Below are 20,670 nucleotides of genomic sequence, written 5' to 3'. Positions count from 1 at the left end.
AAAAATAATATATATGGCTGTTTGGATTAGATATTTTATAAAATTTTTAAATTTTTAAAATATAAATTATTAATAAAATAATTTTTATATAAAAATATTAATTAAAATATATAAAATTAAATAAATTTAAATTTTTTTAATAATAATAATTAAATTTAAAATAAATTTTAATAATTAAGAATAAATTTTAACAGGGATTGAAGCAATTTGCTGGACCCTAGCCGTTGCCAGTGCCATTACTATAGGTACATTTTCGCAATTAGTCAAAAGCAACTCTGAGCGGGAAAATAATAGAAGGGCGGGCCTTTCTGTTTCTGATTCCGCCAGTACTGTGGAGCGTCTCTCGTTCTCCTTCTCCCTCCACCTCTTCCCAGCGTCAAAATGGAGAGAATACACGTAAGTGTCAGGGCTCGGCCACTCTCAGCGGAGGATTCGAAGACAAGCCCGTGGAGAATCTCCGGCGACACCGTTTTCATCCCCAACCATTCCTCCAAGTTCGAATTCGGTACACATCTTCTCTCTCTTATCATAACTACCTCACTCTATATATAAGTGAGCGTAGTGCGAGATTTTTCGCTTTAATGTTTCAAATTTGCTTCTCTAATTTATTTCAAATTTTTATATTTTTTAAATGTTAGATCGGATTTTTGGAGAAGATTGTAAGACGGAAGAGGTGTACAAAGCTCGTACAAACGAAATTGTTGCTGCAGCTGTTCGCGGGTTCAATGGTACCCCCTGATTTGTATATAATATGATACTTTTCTTTCTTTTGGAAATCTAGAATTTTAGAATTTCGCATTAACCCCTTTCGCTACTACTTTACTTTGATTGTATTGATTTACCTATGACGGTGTTTTGCTTAGCTAATGAAAATTAGCTTATAAGCACTTTAGCTAATATAAGCTTACTAGCATTTAAAATTTTAAGTAATTACTATAAAATGCTTACAATAAGTAACTGATAGGTTTGGTAAAAAAATAGCTCATAAACATATTTATTGTTTTGATGGAATACAATCTTCCAGGTCCACATTAGTAGATGCCATATGATCATTTTTCGTGTCCTCAACAACATTTGCGTGCCTATTAGGGTGCCTTACCTTTAGAACTAGAAGACAGGAAACTTCATGGAGTCTCCCCCATTTCTCCAACGCTCGTGCAATATCATAACGCCCAGCACGCTTGAAGGATATTAGATGAGATATGTGTTGAGATTTTAAAAAATTAAATGAGGATAATATGGTAAAATATTTTATCAAATTAGATTATAAGCATTGAACTTCTAAGCACTAAAATGAAAAGCTGATTGCCCCCAACTTATTTTTTTTAGCTTATAAATTCAGTTTGTAAGACCAAAAAATTTTATAAACAAACAATTAAATTTATTTTTAAAGTTTATATGTTGATTTGACCAGCTTATAAGTTAAAACAAACACCCTTTTACAAAAGAAAGGTGAGGGGCAACTCGAATTTGGTCATTGCTTAGTTGAGAGATACACCTACCACTAAATATGTATCTATTTTTTTTTATACTTTGTTTTTGATGAATTTATGTTTCAGCATTTGTAGTATTATACTCTGTTTTGCTATAATGTAGGCACTGTATTTGCATATGGACAAACTAACAGCGGAAAGACACATACAATGCGAGGCTCAGCCAGTGAACCTGGTGTCATACCTCTGGCAGTTCATGATTTGTTTGACATCATACAAAAGGTAGGTATTTCTTGGTAGTCACAAAAATTAGTAGGGGCTTAAGTAACAAGATAGCATGATTAGATGACTGAGTTTGGACCTTCTTTTATGTCATGGAGATAGAGGAGTTTGTCCAGTTACATTAGGATTTGTATAAACATGCAACTACGGATACAGAAATCTGAATTTCATTGCAAGCCATTTCATTATCATAGTTGATAGGTTTTTCTTGTATGTTAGGATACTGATCGAGAGTTTCTTGTACGAATGTCATATATGGAGATCTATAATGAGGATATCAATGATTTATTGGCTCCTGAACACCGAAAGCTTCAAATTCATGAAAATCTGGAGGTACTTCAATATCTGCTTAGCATAATTTACGCTAGCTATAATCCGTTATTCGCTGATAATTAATTATGCTTCCTATATGTAGCGAGGAATATACGTTGCTGGTTTGCGGGAAGAAATTGTTGCCTTTCCCCAGCAAGTTCTTGATCTGATGCAGTTTGGAGAATGTAATTAATTTGTACAATTTCTGCTTCCCTTAAGTTCTGATCAAAAGTATTCACATTAAAAATGTTTCCTGTCTGGCCAACATTGTACAGTTTGATTGCTAAACTGACATATCAAAACATAACTTAGTAAACTCTAGTGAATGGGAAAGACGGGAAGAGGTCCATTGGACATTTGCCTAAATATACACTTGGTAGTGAAGTTAGACTCGACTAAGGTCCCGGTTGGGCCCGGAACTCTTCCGGTCAAACCTGGGACTGGAATCGGTCAACTGTTCACTGGCCCAAACCAAATTGGAATCATCTTGAGGGAGGGCAAATCTCAATTTGGATCAAGCCGGAACCAGCCGGTTGCCGTTACTAAGTGAAGTATATGACCATTGACTTTTCTTACTTGACACTTTAATCCTTCATTTTTAAAGTAATCCCTGATTCATTTGAATATTTAAGGACTACAAGATTTTTATTTAAAAACTTGGGAGGTAAATTGTATGATTTTCTAATGGATGGATCAAAGTGCAAGGAACTTGAAAATTTTAACTATCAATATAATTTACACTAAAAGAGAGAGAGAGAGAGAGAGAGAGAGAGAGAGAGAGAGAGAGAGAGAGAAACCAAATGTATATTTTTGTTAGACTTAGATGTAAGAATGGGTTGCATAATTTACCCAAAATAAAAGGTTTGGTTATATTTAATATTAATTCTATTATGTACTCAGCTTTCTGTCTTCTTCAGCATTTTGGCTATTAATCATCATTATCATTATAAACCCCAGTAATCTTTTTGTCTCTCAAGGATTGATGTTTAGTCTCCATATGCCAGCTTTTGGATGGTTAATAGATTTGCTACTCTTGCCAAATTTCAGCTCATAGGCATATTGGAGAGACAAATATGAATGTGTACAGTAGTAGGTCCCACACTATTTTCCGCATGGTAATGTTAATTCTCTCTCCAGTCTTGTCAGTTATATTGTTTTATATGTTCATTGTCTTATATTTTAGCTGAATAGATAATTGAGAGTCGGGATAGAACTGAGGATGAGGATATTGGCAGCTCCTGTGATGCTGTCCGTGTATCAGTTTTGGTATGTTAATAGCAAAAACTTTTCATATTTATTTTATTCATTTCTTTTATATTGCTTGGTTTACAAGTTTACAATTATTTTTACATTTGCATTGTCATAAAAGTAATCTTCTCCATATCCACCTTCCCCTCACTTCCCCCCGCCCTCTCCCCAAAAAAAAAAAAAAGAAAGCCCCTATTTATATTTCTTGTTTTTGATATGGTTGCTATTATTTTTATTTTTTCTAGAATTTGGTGGACCTTGCTGGTTCAGAACGTGCTGCAAAAACTGGTGCAGAAGGTGTTCGGCTCAAAGAGGGTTCCCATATTAATAAAAGCCTAATGACGCTTGGAACTGTGATTAAAAAATTGAGTGAAGGTGCTGAAAGCCAAGGGTAGGTTTTGCTATTGTCTAAGGAACACCCCTCCTCTTTTAGAACTGTAAAATGGTTGGATATAACTCTTCTTTGGTAAATACCATATTTTGATTATTATTTTTTTGATACAGGGGGCATGTTCCATATCGAGATAGTAAGCTCACACGAATTTTGCAACCTGCACTAGGTGGAAATGCAAATACAGCTATAATATGCAATATTACTCTTGCACAGGTAGAACTCTTTCAAAGTTTGCTCGGTTGACATCATTAGATTTAGATGTTATACAAAATTTTTCCCATGGTAAGAATATTTAAATGGTTTAAAATAAATCAATTCTTGTTCATTGAATGCTAGTTTAGAGAATTGGCATAAATTTGTAAATTCAAGTGTTCATTTTTTCTACGAGTATACACTTGTATGCATGTGCCCCAAGTACTTTTTTTGTTGGCATTAGCTGTAAGTGTCTAATAACAACATTTAGACACTGGAACTTGAGTATTAAGATTGAAATATTGATATCAATTGGACAAAACTATGAAAATTTAAGACTAAAGCTTGCACAATTTTAATTAAACATTGAAAAAATAGCTTGTTACATATATGTATCTTTTAACTTTAAAATACTGTTAATGACGTATGTAAATAATAAGCTTATGGTGATGGTTCTAATATTGTGCAACATTAAATTTAGAAATGAATTAGCCCATTGTCCATATGATTTCATCTGGTATAATTACAATTAATATACACATGGTTTGTGTCCCTTTTATTTGGATTCTCCTATTTTAATGTAGCTACCAATCGTACAGCCTTTTTCATGATAAATAGGTGATAAATTGGCAATATGTATTTTAAAACTCTGATCCCCCTCCCCCAATCCTCTCCATCCTTTTGTGTGTAACTGTGTATGCGTGTGTGTTATAACTTATTAACATTGGTATTAAGCCTTGTGAAGTATAATTTTTTAGTATTTCTTTGGATAAAAGAAGTTTTGTCCAAGAAAGAAAAGAGTTGAGGGCTAGAAGGAAAGTGCTTCCATGTGAGATATCTGGAGAATACAAAACAGAACCAAAAGAACAACATAGTGAATCTCTTAAAAATTTTCTTTTTCCACCCAAATCTACTAAAATGAGTGAGCAACAAATCCTCTAAAGATTTTGGTGTCCCTATTGTTAATTGAGTATGCCAAACAATATGTACCAAATAGTTCATATTATTGTCTTAAATTTATTTTCCTTGACAATTGTTATTTTATGGTTTTTAAGGGTGGTGTTGTTGTTACCTCGTATACATAAGGAGTCAATACCTAAATGAGAGATCTATCTATTAGCACTTACTAGAAATTAAAGCTTTAGGGCAACATGTTGATATATGGTAAAGTATTTGTTGTTTGCTTCGTTTACTGCTCCTTCAGCATATGGTTTGCTTTTCTTCTGTTTTGTTAGATTAGCTACATTGTGATCACCATTGTTTTGATGGTAGATTCATGCAGATGAGACAAAAAGCAGTCTTCAATTTGCAAGTAGAGCATTACGTGTCACAAATTGTGCTCATGTGAATGAGGTTTGTTCTAATTTGCTGTCTATTTCCACTTTTATATTTAATTTTATATATAAAAAAAATACTCATCTTGCCATTTTCAAATGTTCTTTTCAAGATGTTTCATAATTTGCCCTTCTTTGGCCTGTTGGATTATCTCCTTTTTTTGTCATCATTGCTTATGCTTTTTGTGAGGTGTAACTCACCATGTGATCATGCCAGATTTTGACAGATGCTGCCTTGTTGAAGCGTCAAAAGAAAGAAATTGAGGAGCTTCGTGCGAAATTGCAGGTTGTTGCATCTAGCATGATTGATGTGGTCATTTACATGGAATCATCATGCAGCATTATCTTTCAGTCTTTTTAATTTGTATTTTTGGAAAGCATATAATGGTTAACCATCTTTCATTCAATTAGGGTTCTCATTCGGAACATTTGGAAGAGGAAATCCTCAACCTCCGGAACACATTATTACAGGTTTGATAATGTTGGTTCTAGGCTTAACCTTTTCTATAAGAATGCATGTGGAAGTTTAAAAACTTGCTATACAGTCTGAATTGGAGAGGGAACGAATAACTTTGGAGTTGGAGGAGGAAAAGAGAGCCCAAGCCGAACGTGAGAAGGTTTTGCAAGAGCAGGCCAAGAAAATAAAAAACTTGAGCTCAATGGTGTTGCACTCCAACAGGGATGAATATCGTGATCAACAAAAAAAGGTTTCTATTACTTGCCGATAGTGTAATATAATTCCTCAAAAATGCATTGTAGTTTTTATGAAGTTCATTATTGGATGCTGTAGGGGAAAAGACGGGATACATGGTGCCCAGGTGAACTTTCAAGGCAGACTGTTCAAGAGGTATTATCTTTGTTGTTGCTAAAAAATTACTATAATTTGAACAAAGAACGAAATAATTCAAAGAGGATCAATGATTTAATAGGGTAGGTTGAACTCAACTCAAATGGGAAATATGATTTTGGTGTTTTGAAACTGCAAAGCTATATTCTATAGTTCAATACTTCAATTCAATTAAGCCTAGGTCTCAAACTATTTGGGTTTATTTGTGTATCCTTCTCACTAATGTCACTTGACTTGTGGAGAAACGATTTTGGCAAGTTTTTTTTTTCTTTTTTGTGTGTCTTTTATATTTTTATTACATGATTTCATGTAATATTGAAGAGAAAACTCTCCAAAAGCTGCTTAGTTGCTGTTCTTGATGCCATCCTTATTTTCTTTTTTTTTTTTGCTTCAGTAATAAAAAGAACTTTTTTGGTTATTTGATTCAAGTTGAATCTATGTTCTTTGGTGTAGATGATGGATATTGATATCCAATCAAGAGCTTCTTCCATAAAACCCATGAGAGGTAGTCGTGATATGGGACCACTCATTCCTTTTGATGAATTGGTGACTGAAACTGAAGTTGAGGGTGACATCCACCAGCAAGATGAAGATTGTAGCAACAATGCACCCGGAGATTGTACTCTTCCTGATCCATGCACTTTGTTGCATGTCACAAATAGGAGGAAGGTGCCATCGAGAAAGAAAAGCTCCCTTGAGGTTTGTACCATGCTATTCACTAACAAGGCCTCACATTTTCATGCCAGCATAATCTTTGTTCTTGTGTCAGGACCATGAATTGGTAGAAATGCAAGTGGAATATGAGGAATTGCTTCTAAAATTTGAAACTCAGGTGCTTTGTTGTATGATATTAATGCACACTTATATCTCCATTATTGTTTTTCTTTTTCTTCTTTCCTTCTAATTATTTTATTATTTCCATGCAGAGAACGTTGACTGACATACAGATTGATTGCTTGACAAGACAACTGACTGAGGCTGAATTGTATCCCTCTGATAAATATAATGATTGTTCTGCTAGTCATTGCTATAGAAGTTCCAATTATGTGGACAAAAATGTAAGTTTAAGGGAGTTAGAGGCAATTCATGTGATCAAACAACTTCAACAAAAGGTTTGTTTTTGTTTCCTCTCTGCAACTTAGCTTCCTTTATTTTTGCATCTTCATTTAGTTTTCTTCCTTTTTTCTAGTTGTGTATTTCTGTAAATATCATCAAGCTAGTATTTGTTAAGAATTTTGCTATATTTGGTTCTACACTACTTCTGAATTGTGATTTTTAGTTTACTGCCTACCTAGCAGATCAAGACCTTAGAAATGGATAAGTGCTCAAGTCAGCAAAATCTTGATAGTGTTGTTGAGCTAGCAACAGAGCAAAGTATATGTGCCAGGGAGAAGCTTGAAGAGGTAATCATGTTTATTGGGTAAATGCACTCTGATATCTAAGATGTTATAGAGTTGAATCTATGGATGCAGACAGAGATTTGTCCTGTTGGTCAATAGAAGCTTGGATATGATGCAGTCAAAGATTTGTCTTTCACTTCAATTTTTTCATGCTTTTGGAAAGCTTTTGTTTCTGTTTTCTCTGCCATAGATTTTGAAATGGTGTATGCTTCACCAATTCACAGCTACATGAAGAACTCAAAAGTGCTCGGGAGGAGGCCAGGGTCACTCGTGAACAGCTTGCTTTGAAGGAATCTGCAAGAATAATTGATGTATGTGTCATTCTGCTTTTCTGTCAATCTTTGTGAGGATTCTCACTTAGCCCTTGCTCTTTACATGTTCCATCATCATCATCATCTATAAATCGTTTGTCATTTATATACTTGTTGGTCCAATCTAAGAAAACTGATTTCTACTGTTTTTAGGAGGGGACTTTTGACTCTGAGATAAAGCTTTCAATGGAGATCCAAGATATAGTGTCTGAAGTTCAGAACTCTAGAAAAGTTGTTGAGAGTGTTTCCTCACTTTTGGATGAGGCTTTCCAGAGTTTATCCACCATATTTAATGTGTTCAATGTGAGTACTTTCGAAACATATATATGTACACACAAACACACACACAGAGGATCTATTTTGCACCTATCTCTATATGCACTTGAGTCTATGCGTCCATCTAAAGGCTTAATTTTTACACATCTTAATCCAGGATTTCAAGGCTTTGATGTTTGAGAGCTCTCAGAAGCAAAAATTGATCATCCGTAATCATGAGACATTACATTGTCACATGTGCCAGAAAGTTGCTGAAGTCGAGAGTGAGAAGGTATAGCTGCTTCTTATCATATAGTATAATATGAGACCATATCTGAAAAATAGTGCTAACTGAGTCTTTCCAAAATGCAGCTTCTTTTGTACAATCAATCTATTGAGCTCCAGAAACAGACACTAGAACTGAGACATGATGCTCAAAACTATGAAGAGTCCTTGAGAGTAAGCTTAGGATTTTTACAGTATGCAGTGCATATATCAGCTAATATCCTTGTCTGACTTCTTCTTTTGCTGCAGTCAATTTCCAAGCAACAGGAACTAGAAAAAGAAGAATTGCTCTCTCAAATTCATAGTCTTGAGAAGGAAATATCATACTTGTCATCGTGTTCCTTGGCTAAGGAAAAGGATAACTTGAGAAAAGATCTTGAGAAAACAAAAGTCAAGTTAAAAGAGACAGAGTTCAAGCTCAAGAATATCATTCAGGAGAAAACTAAACTCGAGGTTTTGTATGAAATGCACTAATTTTCCAGCATGCATTTTCCTATCCAATTTAAATGATCTATCAATTGCCTATTTCACATTTTTAGGGTGAGAAAGCATTTGCAGAAAAGGAGGTAAAGCGATTGAATGGTCAAAATACTCGTCTTGAGCGTGACATTAGTAAACGTGAGTCACTTGCCGTTAGAAGGCGTGATTCAGTTGTTGACAGGAGCTCAAAGGTGTTTGATCCAAAGAAGTCAAAGGATCTTGCACCTTCACTAGAACTCACAATGCAGGTAATGGCCATGGGTATTTATTTCTGTTTCATATGCTGTGCATCAATCATCTGTTGTCTGAGTGGTACTTGGATTTTAGGTATCAGTGCTGAAGGGACTGGATAATCAATTTGTTTCTGAATTATGTTCTTGCTTGAATAGACATTGTCTTGTTTCCTTTTTTTTTTTCTTCTTCTTTTTCTTTTAATTCTCCTCCAACCTCTTATCTGTAGTGGTAATTTTATGATTTCAAGTTACACTGTTTTGTATGGATTTAGCTCTGTGATTATCAATCTTAAGCTTTGACATTTTAGCATAGTGGTTTGTTTTCTATTCCAATGTGCTATATAAACCTTTTCTAAATCATTTTTTAATTTGAAATTATATCATACTTGAAATTTTCCTTGTTTGTTTATGCTTCTGCATCTTCTGTTTCATTCATCTTGTTATCTGAGGCAATGTCATACCATGCTACAAGTTGATGCTTTTAGATGAATGTCAAGTTTTGCTAACTAGGATGTATGAGGATTTCTTCCTCCATTTAGCAATTCAATCTTGGTGTGTATTCAGGGGACGACCAGAATTTTGAACATATGAATGACTTCAGTTCTGATCTTTTTCCCCTTTCCACCTCTTTCGCTTTTCTTGTGCTATTTTAGGAAGATTACAGGAAGCTGGAAGTTCTTGCATTTGAAATGGAAGCAACTATTGCTTCTTTGGAAGAGGAAGTTGCAGATGCACACCGGGAAAAGGAAGAGGCTAAATTTAGAAATGACAATTTGACTTCAGAGTTGGAAAACCTGTCAGAAAAGTTGAAGATTTCCAATGCTGAATTGAATGTGTTGCAGGAAGAGGTTTCTGCCTTGGTAAGTTTTCTGTATTTTTCTCCTTACATCTTGGCATCATGAATTCTTTATTGTTGTAGTTAAGTTTGAGATGGCTACTGTGCTTTATAGTTTGTCTTATTCTTCTCTCTTGGTTCAGAGACAAAAGTTGGAAGAATCTACACTCAACCAGCAAACAATGGAAAGTTCAATCAAAATGTTGGTACAAGAAAAGGAAGAGTTAGCAATGGTAAACTAATATTTTAAGTTTAATGGCAGAGAAAATTCTTTGTTATATTTGTTTTGTGTTTTATTGGCAAAATGTTGATTGTGGGATTGTCTTTAATTTTTCAGCAACTTACTGATTCCCTCTTGGAAATGGAGGAGGAAAAAGCAATATGGTCTGCCAAGGAGAAAGCTTCTATTGAAACCATAGAAGAGAAGACAAATTTATACAATATGGATATTACATCATTGTCTAAAGCATTGTTAGAGGTAAGCCGCAAGATTTTATTCTTAACAAATTTTTCATGGTTGGCTTCCTACTTTGAAAAGTTCTATTTTATTTCTTTAATGAATTTATGGTGTTTTGTTGATGGCATGATCTCAGTTTTCATTATCTGCACGATGTTATGTGTTCTTGTTTATCCTCTCCAAGTATGTTTCCGCAATCTTCATTATTACTAAATTGCAGTTAATAATTATCTATGGAGTAAGAAGATATCTGGAAGCAAATATTGTTGTTCAAATCTTGTAGAGAGAAAATAAAATAGCAAAAGAAAATTCCTCAAGAACATACATGAATTTAATGTGCTTCAACTTTAAGGCCTACATCCAAGTGTGAAGACCAAAAAGGAAATTTTATTAAGAAAAGGGAGATTACAAAGCAACTGAAATTGCTTTCAAGCCCATAGGCCCTTTACAATCACACCTCAACAATAATAAAATTCCTTTTTGTGTTAATTCGTGTTTAATATGCTACTTTTGCAATTCATATACTGACAGAAGTCTAAAATTTTCCCTTGAACTTTATAAAGCTTTTTAATATGGTCTCTAAAAACAATTTGGCATGATATAAAATACTAGATAATTGTTAAGATGGCTTTAATTAGCTCATTAAATTCATTAGCCCAAATCCATAGAGGAAGAACTTTGTGGCCAAGCAAGATACAATTGCTTGCTCTGTAAATTGTAATCATGAGAAACCAATTTGGTGGCCAAGTTTTGATACGTATGAAACAAGTGGACATGGAAACTCAATGCGTGGCTAGGCTTGAGAGCAAATCACAAATGTAGTAGAATTCATTAGGGTTAGTGAGAGTGAGATTTGGGTGTAACGGGTCAAAGTGCTAGAAAGTCACTTGAAGTTTCTTCTATTTCCCTATTCTCTTGGTGCAAATTCCTTTGATCATCTTCATTTGTCGCACTAAAGCCAAATCACATTAAATTCCTTTATGCTCATGTTATTTGTTTTTGTCATTCTTCTTCTACATAACCAATTGGAAAGCCCTATATATGACACAACAATAATTATTAACTTCACATTTGCTAAACAATTACTAATGCCAAGATGGAATTTTAGTGACAAAATTTTAATACTTGACCATTGATGATTCTTATATATTTGGCCTATTTAGTGATGTGGCATGTGGATTGTGGAGCCCACCTTTACCATACAAATTAAGTTAGTAAAATTGAATACAACTATCCAATGAAGAAAAACATGTATAATGGTGGACCCCCATAAAAATTAATTTAGGGTTACAATAAAAACAATGACAATTAAGCCTTAACTTAATCCCAAACTAATTGAGGTCAGCTATATAGATCCTTTTTTGTCATTCAGCTATGTTAGATGCTAGGTCCACATCATAATTTGGGGTTAATGTGGAAAAAAAAAAATCAAAAGCATTCATCCAATTTGAATCATTTTCAATCTTTTTAGTTTTGTCAATTGTATACACAAGCTTTCACATTAGAGTCTATTGTATTCAAAATTAAGAGCACGTGCCAAATTTTCTAAATTGCTAATGTGGCATACATTTAATTTATGAGATTTCATAAGGATGTTTAAGGGGAGTGATTGATGGGTAGATGAAAGATGTGAAAGATCCAGTTTTTTTCTTTTTTAATTATTTTTAAGTGAGAAATAGTATTAATAACTTTTGGTAAGTTTTGACACTTACCACATTTGATGCTAACATGAATTTCTTTAATAAAATATATGCCAGGTTGGCAATTTGTAATAAATTTTATGCCAAGTTGCAATTTGAGAATTTTAGCATATGCCCTTTTATGTTTGGCTAAATTGATAACAATGTAAAATGCTGCATGTAATTGGCAAAATTAGAAGGATTAACTATAATTACAAATTGGATTGAGGTTGTGTAAGCACTTGTGTCAACATAAATAGAACACCTTTCACCTTGTATGACCAATTGCTCAAGATTATGCCATCTAAGATTTGGTTTTGTATTGATAGTTGTATTGATCATTGGGTATTAATTATTCCATCCTTTATTGTTTAGTGCTTGATTGCACTAAATTATTCTTAGGGGACTACACCAAAATAACTTGCTTAGTTTAAGAGGAAAATTTGGAAATATGTTGATTAGATCTATTTCAACTATTAGATTTGATTTCACTAATATAAATTTGCATGCACATACACACATGTAGGCTTCCATTTGCATTTATGCATGACATAAAAGTTTATAGCCTTCCACACTATAAATTGATTTCTTATTTCAATGGTAGTATGTTTTTCATTTAATATTAATATTGAAAAGTGGTAAAATGTTAGGCACAAAGTGAGTTAGAGATGTGTAGGGAAGAATGCGAAGTCCTGAAAGAAAGATTGACGAGCTCTGAGGAGAATGCTAAGTGGGAGATGAAATGCAGGTAACATTGGTGTAAATAATCCTTAATATTAGAAACTCGTATAAATTACATAATCATTTAATTTGTTTTTTCATTTTTTTGATCCAATTATTTATATAATTTTAATTTCGAGAACACTAAATTTTTATTTGAACTTTGGTTCGAGAATACAAAATTTTTATTTGAACTTTGGATTCTTCTTCCTCCCTCCCCCACTTCAAAAGTGTTCTATTTTTTTCCTTGCTGTATTAGTAATTCCAATGCTGACTTCAAAATTAAACTTATTCAAAAGTTTAAACTCTTATGGTCTTATTCTGCTATTCCAGTATGGAGAAGTCACTAGAGATTGATCAACTAAAAGATGACTTGAAAAGAGTTGATGCTCAGAGCAAACAGTCTCAAGAGGTAATGGTTTTGTTTTAACATTTTATTTTTTGTCCTCTTTTCTCAAGATGCTTTTTGTGGAGCTTCATTTGTTTGACTGCTTATAATTTGGAAAGCAAATGAATTTCACAAGAGTTTAGGCCTATATTTAAAGAGAGAAATGAACATAGTGCTGAATAAAACTTGTTCAGTTCATTTTCATATGGGCGCATATTAGTAATCTTTATTAAGTTGTTTGTATCATTATTTTGTTCTTACCTTTACTTTGAGCATCAAAACTATTCCAGTATTCCCTAAACAATTGCCAATTTCTGGTGATTAGTGACCTAGTTGTAGCAGTCTCCTTACAAAATGCTAGCAGTTTCAAGTTCTTGATTTCAGTGCCAGGAAGCATCGCTATTGAAGGTGCTCTAGGCATAAAAATATTAGAAAATAACAGCCAATAACTTGATTCTTGAGTGCATTTGATCGATGATAGTGGCGTCAATTTCATTATTTATGTTCTTTCATAATCATATATACACATTCTCCATGGTGTAATGTGAAGCATTGTATCCATGAACTGGAGATAAATTGATCATGATTTCTCAATATGCTAAAAACAGGATGAAATCAACAGCAGCAAGGAAATTGCAAAACTTCGAATGAGGCTTCGAGGAACACAGGCAAGCCTGGATGCTATTCGCTATAGATACAAGGAAGCACTAGATGAGTCAGATGTTATGAACAGAGAGTACAAAGAGGCTACAAGAAAACTCAAGGACAAGTTGGCTGTGTACGCGAAAGAGGTCCTCAACCTCAAGAAGCAAATTTCCTTGGCAAAGGGACAAACAAGTGAAATTATTAATCCAGTGTAGCTTCCACGTCTTCTTTCTGTAGGTAAAATGTTTGATGTACATCAATAGTTAGTTAGGTACACTATTTTACTGATCACATGTCTTGCTACGTTAATTAACAACCTATTTGACATTTTGATTCAAATTCATTTAGATAACATTGAAAAAAAAAACAATTTGAAAAAATGTTTAATCTTTTTTATTTTTATGGTTAAAAATATTAAATTTAACTTAAAATTAATTTTTAATACTCTCTAACTAATATATTTAAGATTTTTTAAATAGCATTTTAAATAGCAATTTAGCTTAAATTATTTAAACTGCAATATCAAACATGTCTTTAAATATCTTTGATATGGATTTATGTTTGTCTAAGTATGATGTATTACGTTTGTGTTATTTTAAGATACCCTTGAATTTAAAATGAGTGATTAAGACTTTTTAATTAAATTTTAAATTTTAATTTTAATTATTCATTTTAAATTAAACAAATATTTTATTTAAATTTATTTACTATAAACTCAAAATACAAATATACGAGTTCTATTTATTTTAGATATGGATATTGTATTAAAAATTGAGATTGGACAAATATAATGAGATATTTTTATACATCTAATTAATCAGAATTTAATAAATCATGTATTCTAATAGGATGAATTGATTCATCATAATTATGTTAATTATTAATTAAGTTGGCATATATAGCGGTGAAAGCAAGAAAAGCAATATAGGATAACGCACAGCGCCATTGAACATATGAATTATTAGAAGTGAGTCCTATTTGAAAATTAGCAACTGCATTCTATATTAATATTATGATTGTTAATATATTGCATTCATTAAAAAAAAATTCAATAACAATTTGTTTTCAAATTATTAAGTAGCAAATCCAAATAATAATGAAGGTTAAAATCATCTTTTTAGTAAATTTGATGAAATTACATTAACTATTTAAGAGATTTTTTTGAGCTACGAGAAATTTTAATTCAAATCTCATAAATTAATTAAATTTATTTTTGAAAAATAGAAATTATAAATATTATCATATTTTATGGATTAAATAATAATTATATTTTAATTTATTATTTGTTAGTCCCAAAATACCCTCCTCTCCTTTGACCAAAAGACACAATTGCCTGCCTAGCAGCAAAGCGAAGGGAGCAAGCCAAGCTGATTCACTGACCAGCAATCACTCCTCACTTATCTCTACTCTCCTGGCTGTCCAAAACCGAAACAGTGATATATTCTAAGTACCTCTCTCTCTCTCTCTCTCTCTTTCTGGTATGGCTGCTTTCTCTGCCACTCCATTAGGAAGCTATTTCCCGTGCCCCTGTCCATTTCCACAGCATTTGAGAAGACACCCCCCACGCGCCCGCGCCCCCCCCCCCCTCCTCTTTCCTTCATTCTTTATCCATTAGAGCTGTACAATATGCAGAACCAGAGAAAGGGAAGGTCACCCAAACCAAAACTCAAGACTCTTGACTCCTTAACCAATGCTTAACCTTCAACCACTGCTCCTAAAAAGATTCCCAAGAAACCAGTTTATTCAAGTGAATTCTGAAGCTTATCTTTATGAGAATGAAACATGGGGTATGCTTTTTTTCTTGATTCAAGGATTTTATTTTGTTGGGCAGTGAAGAAAGGTCAGATTGTGAAGGTCGATAAAGACAAGTACCTTAACAGTGTAAATTTAAGCATATGTTTAATTCCCTTACTCATTTGCTGAAGAAAAGAAAGGTACTGATTGTAACTTTACAGTTAATTTCTTTTCAATCTTTGAGAAATGCATTGTGGATAGAGTTTTAATCGCGTAATTACCAAGCATGCTTTATCCATCAGAACTAATCAAGTCTTGAATTTGGTTTAGTCCTTGATGTTTCCTGGTTAATAGTTAGTTTTAGCATAGATGATCTACTTTTGACTAGCCAAACAGCTAGACTTAGTCATGTTTGGATAAGTATTTGGATTCAGCTGTTTTGAGCTTCCAATCAATCATTTAGGTGAACAATCATTCGAAATATAGTGTTTCAAAATCTAGCTGTTAGACGTTCAAAATTGTAATAAAACGTTGAAAATAATAATATGCAGCCATTAGCGTTCAGGCTTTCTACTACTAGCCACCAGCTTTTAACCACAACTGTTGAACAAAATAAGCTTGGGATGCTTATAATGGTTTTCTATATCAGTATTTATCAGTTGGGCATCCACCTTATTACAATGGCTTAGATTACATTTATGAAGACCGTGGCGAGGTAGCTTTCCTATCTTTCTTTTTCGCAAAAATAATCAAATAAGACAAAGCCATTTATTCATTTGCCTTTTCATTTTTTCTGACTACAATATCTTTTAGGTCTTGGACTTGAGAATATTTGAGACAAGGGAGCATGCACTTGATAAGTAATTTTTTTCTGATTCAATGCCAATTTTTTGGTTCAGCTCTTTAGATAGTTATGATTGATATTGAAACATGCGATGTTGGCTTACTTCCTACTAAAAGTTATGGAAAAGGTCACTTAGAAAAACTTTTGATTTGTTGTTTCAAAGGGAAAATTTTATGGGAAAGTTTTATTATTGTTTATTGGTTCAAGTTTTCTTATTTTTATCTATTATTCACATGGCATTTCACCACATATTCTGCATCCTCAGTGTTAGAATGGTTTCAAAACATGTAAAAATTGATTTTGTGAATGAGGGACAAGAAGCATACGGATGCAAATTTGATTCTAAATGTAGATATGCTTTTTCACAGGATGCATTGGTTGGTGTCCCAAGTGCAACAACTTGGCTGCCAACAGATATGCTCATCAAGGTATAGTTGAAAAGCCTTAGCTAGGCTGTTCTTTGTGTTGGAATTGATTGTTTAATTTCATTCCTCTTGAATTAAACTCACCCCCAATGTTCAAGAAGCCATCCAATCATAGCCTAAGAATTTGTTTAGCGTTGCTATTGGAGCTGCTATTAAGAAAAATAGCTTCTTAAATATGTTAGTTAGAGCGTATTAAAATTAAAGTTAAATTTGATATGTTTTAATCATAAAAACTGTAAAACATCTATACAGCTTCTTTCAACAGCATATAAAATGGTGCTTATTCAAAAATCACTTTTTTATCATTAGCAGAATTTGTTTCAAAACATTCCAGAGGATGCTGAAGGATACTGTTTTGTCATCAGAAGCTGTTGGCTATTATTAGCAGCATGATCAAATTTACTGCCTATCAATCTTCAGAAAATTTATCAACTATGGCAAATAAATGATTTGTTTTAGGATGATCCTAAAACGTAATTAAATTATTGTTAGAATTATGACTCAAAATCTTAGTGGGATTTAAAGAGACTTTTTTTAATTTGAGTGGAATAAATATTTCTTAATAGGATAGAAGAATATTTCCTGTATAAAGTAAAACTCTTATTTTAGTGTTATTCTTAAATTGAGTGGGACTCCTAATCAGATTAGGATTGAGCGAATTAACACTATAAAGAGGATAATGGTGAAAAAGTTTATTTGGCTTTCAACTCATGAAGTGAGGCTGTCGCCCATTGTAGAGAAGGGCTTTGCCTGCTAAAAATTTGGCTCTGCCTATTGATGAGGGGCACTTATCCATTACAATAGAGAAAGGCTTTTAGCGTAAGGTAGAGTAAGGATATAAAATTCAAGATGAAAGGATTCTTGTCCATTGGCGAGAGGGTTCTTGTCCGTATAGTTAAAGACACCCTTTGTAATGTAGTATTATAATAGTAAATATATTGGATTATGTCTAGAGGAGACTGAAATGGACTAACTAATATATTTAATTGATATAATATGAGTTTTCTTGGGTGTAATTGGGTTTATGAATAATATAGCTTGAAGTTTGTATTGATAATTTATTATCGTTGATAGTGGAATATGGCATGCTCATGGATGTAACCCTATATTGAGATAGTGAACTACGTAAATATTAGTGTTTTGTATATTTGCTTTATTTCTTTACAGTTTACACGATTCTATAGTGCACAATAATTGTGTACCTGACTATTATGCTTTCTTGCAGTCAAAGAGACTCAATTACGAGAGATTGTGATCAAGACTACGAAAGATGAATATTCTCTTGTTCATCATGCATTATAGCATTAGATTACTCGAGCTGAAAGTTCATACTTCCTGAAACTTGCTTAATTCAGCATCTAATTGTATCCTTCCAAATCATTGTAATTAGTTTAAAATCATTCATTTGACATTCTCATTGATGTTTACTTAGCTATGGTCATGTTAATTACAATATTTGACCTGTTTACTGTTTCTTATTCTAGGCAAATTATAAACAAACCTGGGTCTAACCTGGCTTAGGATTTTCACCTCTTGGCCCATTCTCTGGTTGACCTGCCCAAAATCTTGGGCCTAGTTCATTGACTAGGCTTAGCCCAATTTCAAAAAAAATATTAAAATTATATGTAAAAATTACCAAGGGAAAATCTATATGGAAGGTCATTTGGTTGTCCCAATTTATTAAGAAATGAGTGTTAAGGGGTGACTAGTAAGTTATTTATACATAAGCAATCCTACATTAAATATGTAAGAAAATATTAAGAATTGATTTAAAGTTAAATTTAATTTATTTTAATAATAAAAATTTTAAAATAATTAAATAATTTTTATTAAACAGCATATTATATATGATTTTTTAAAAAGTTCGTTTTTTTTTCCTCTAATTTCAACTGAATCTTATTACTTACCCATATGGTGAAAGTTATTTATAAAAAAAAAAAAAAAGAAAAAGAAATTGTTTCTATTTTCTATAATTCAGTTGTCCACATCAAATAATTTATGTAGGCAAGAGATAAAATGAAATTTTTAATGCAAGACAACTTGATGGGGGCAAAGCTAAGGCAATCCAAGCCAAATCAATCAATTGAATAAGTCTGCCTATCATATGTACCCAATTTCCCAGCCCTATCTTTATCTTGCGGGATGGGCAAAATATAATAATAAATGACTTGGTCTCCACAATAAGAAGCCAACCCTCGTGGCCACCCAGCCCATTCACACATAATAATAATAATAATAATAATAATAATAATAATAATAATAATAATTAAATTAGCATATAATTTTTTTTACATAAAAAATGATCAAATCGATTTTTTTTTAAGTTAATTCGTCTCATTTTCTGTTGAATTAGGTTTTTTTTTTAATTAAAATGGTCATCTATTAGAGATAGAATCACTTTGAGATTAAATGACATTATTATTTATTAAAATTGTACATTAGAAATGTAAAATGCGATTTTAAGTCTATTTGTAATAGTAATAGAAAAAATTAAATTAAAAATAATTTCAACTGATTCAATTTAATAAGATTTTAATAAATTTCAGAGCAATATGAATTAATACCTTACCATAACCATGATGCCAACTTAATTATCATAATACCAGAGTAAATTAATAAATCAATAAAAAATGGTAATTTGAGATAACAATTTTCAAGAGAAATATGTATATATATAAAGCCAATTCAGTGTTAGCGTCCTGTTTGCCGCCATGTGAAATGATTGGCTTTTGAAAATAATAATAATAATAGGAACAAAAACCCTAGGAAGGTAATGTGATTCCAAAAGCAATTTATGAGAAGCATGCACATTTCTTTAATCTTTATTTTAGATATGGTCCTACAATATCTCAATCAATCAATAAGGTAGTTAAAGGAGTTCATCTAATCTAATCTAATTTAAAAGGAAAAGAATTTGTCATACAATTAAAAAAATTTAACCTAATCATACCTAAGAATTAGAATATTTGGGTATTTAGATTCATTATTAGTGCTTTCCATTAACAACATATACATGGGTATCTAATCTTTGATTCTCTAGAAATCATGCACATTCGTATGATGATTTTAATTAATATTTAAAAAAATAATAATTTTTAATTTAATTCAAAGTAAATTAAATTAATCTTTTTTATATTTTTTTTTCTTATGATTTACATTTCGGATGGTCACCGAAGAGTGTTTTCGTAAATAACAACTCCTTTCTTTATTTTTTATTATTTTTTTTCTAATAATTACTATTAAAATTAGTAATTACTGTTCAAAATTGAACCGATCCAATGGTTCTTTTGACAAATTCCTCGACTGCTACCTCTGTCCTGTGGACCAGGTCAAGCAATGTGCATGTGGGTCCTCATATTTGTCCCACTAAGAAAGAACCGAGTCTTCACACTTCAAACGAGTCACTATTATACTTTTATTTTTTGATTTATGTATAAATTTTCTTATTTTAAAATTAAATCTACCCATCAACGACTTTACAATATTTATACATTAAATTATATGTTTTAAAATTGAAAAAATAATTTATTATTTATACATATTTAAAAAATTACAGTTAAGCATATAATAATTTATTTTTCACCATTTTATTTGTGTATAAAAATTAAAAAAAAAAAAAAAAGGTTGACATTCACATTGATGAGTAGAAAATAATGCATTTTATCACAGTTGACATGATGAGAAGCTGGTTGGGTGGTCACAGTCATGTGAGACTCTTGGAATGGGAAGCAACTTGACAATTGAAAATGAAACAGATGGGTCACTTTAGCCACTCTTCATTTCTAATCTGTGGGCACCTCAGTTGCTTGGATCCTCATCTCGTTCTGCAACTTGTATTTCTTAATTCACATATTTTAGCTATCAATCTCTTCTTATTTATTACTATTCAATTACCCTATGGAATATTTTAAAACTATTTAAATAATAATATAAATTG

General features: G+C 32.2%; 2 protein-coding genes across 2 annotated transcripts; both read left to right on the top strand.

Annotated features, from left to right (window-relative positions):
* The first annotated feature begins 235 nt into the window (after positions 1 to 235).
* Positions 236 to 14,073, top strand: LOC110644290 (kinesin-like protein KIN-7O). The gene is made up of 30 exons (XM_058150448.1): positions 236 to 505; positions 639 to 728; positions 1,597 to 1,715; positions 1,935 to 2,048; positions 2,131 to 2,212; positions 3,075 to 3,142; positions 3,219 to 3,293; positions 3,521 to 3,666; positions 3,780 to 3,882; positions 5,134 to 5,214; positions 5,413 to 5,481; positions 5,607 to 5,666; positions 5,741 to 5,902; positions 5,986 to 6,042; positions 6,496 to 6,741; positions 6,812 to 6,874; positions 6,969 to 7,154; positions 7,341 to 7,445; positions 7,667 to 7,753; positions 7,910 to 8,056; positions 8,187 to 8,300; positions 8,381 to 8,467; positions 8,543 to 8,746; positions 8,833 to 9,021; positions 9,660 to 9,866; positions 9,985 to 10,074; positions 10,179 to 10,319; positions 12,628 to 12,725; positions 13,031 to 13,109; positions 13,694 to 14,073. Exons 1-30 carry the CDS (start codon positions 382 to 384, stop codon positions 13,943 to 13,945), a joined length of 3,645 nt encoding a protein of 1,214 aa, XP_058006431.1. The 5' UTR covers positions 236 to 381; the 3' UTR covers positions 13,946 to 14,073.
* A 1,439-nt stretch (positions 14,074 to 15,512) lies between these two features.
* On the top strand, positions 15,513 to 17,934 carry LOC131181436 (uncharacterized). Its single transcript, XM_058149499.1, has 5 exons — positions 15,513 to 15,611; positions 16,114 to 16,179; positions 16,278 to 16,324; positions 16,677 to 16,736; positions 17,046 to 17,934. Exons 1-5 carry the CDS (start codon positions 15,513 to 15,515, stop codon positions 17,116 to 17,118), a joined length of 345 nt encoding a protein of 114 aa, XP_058005482.1. The 3' UTR covers positions 17,119 to 17,934.
* Positions 17,935 to 20,670: the final 2,736 nt, after the last annotated feature.

Source organism: Hevea brasiliensis, chromosome 7 (assembly GCF_030052815.1).
Source record: "Hevea brasiliensis isolate MT/VB/25A 57/8 chromosome 7, ASM3005281v1, whole genome shotgun sequence".
NCBI classification, from domain to species: Eukaryota; Viridiplantae; Streptophyta; class Magnoliopsida; order Malpighiales; family Euphorbiaceae; genus Hevea; species Hevea brasiliensis.
The sequence above is the reverse complement of the archived record's forward strand: the minus strand, read 5'-3'. Positions and strand labels throughout refer to the sequence as shown.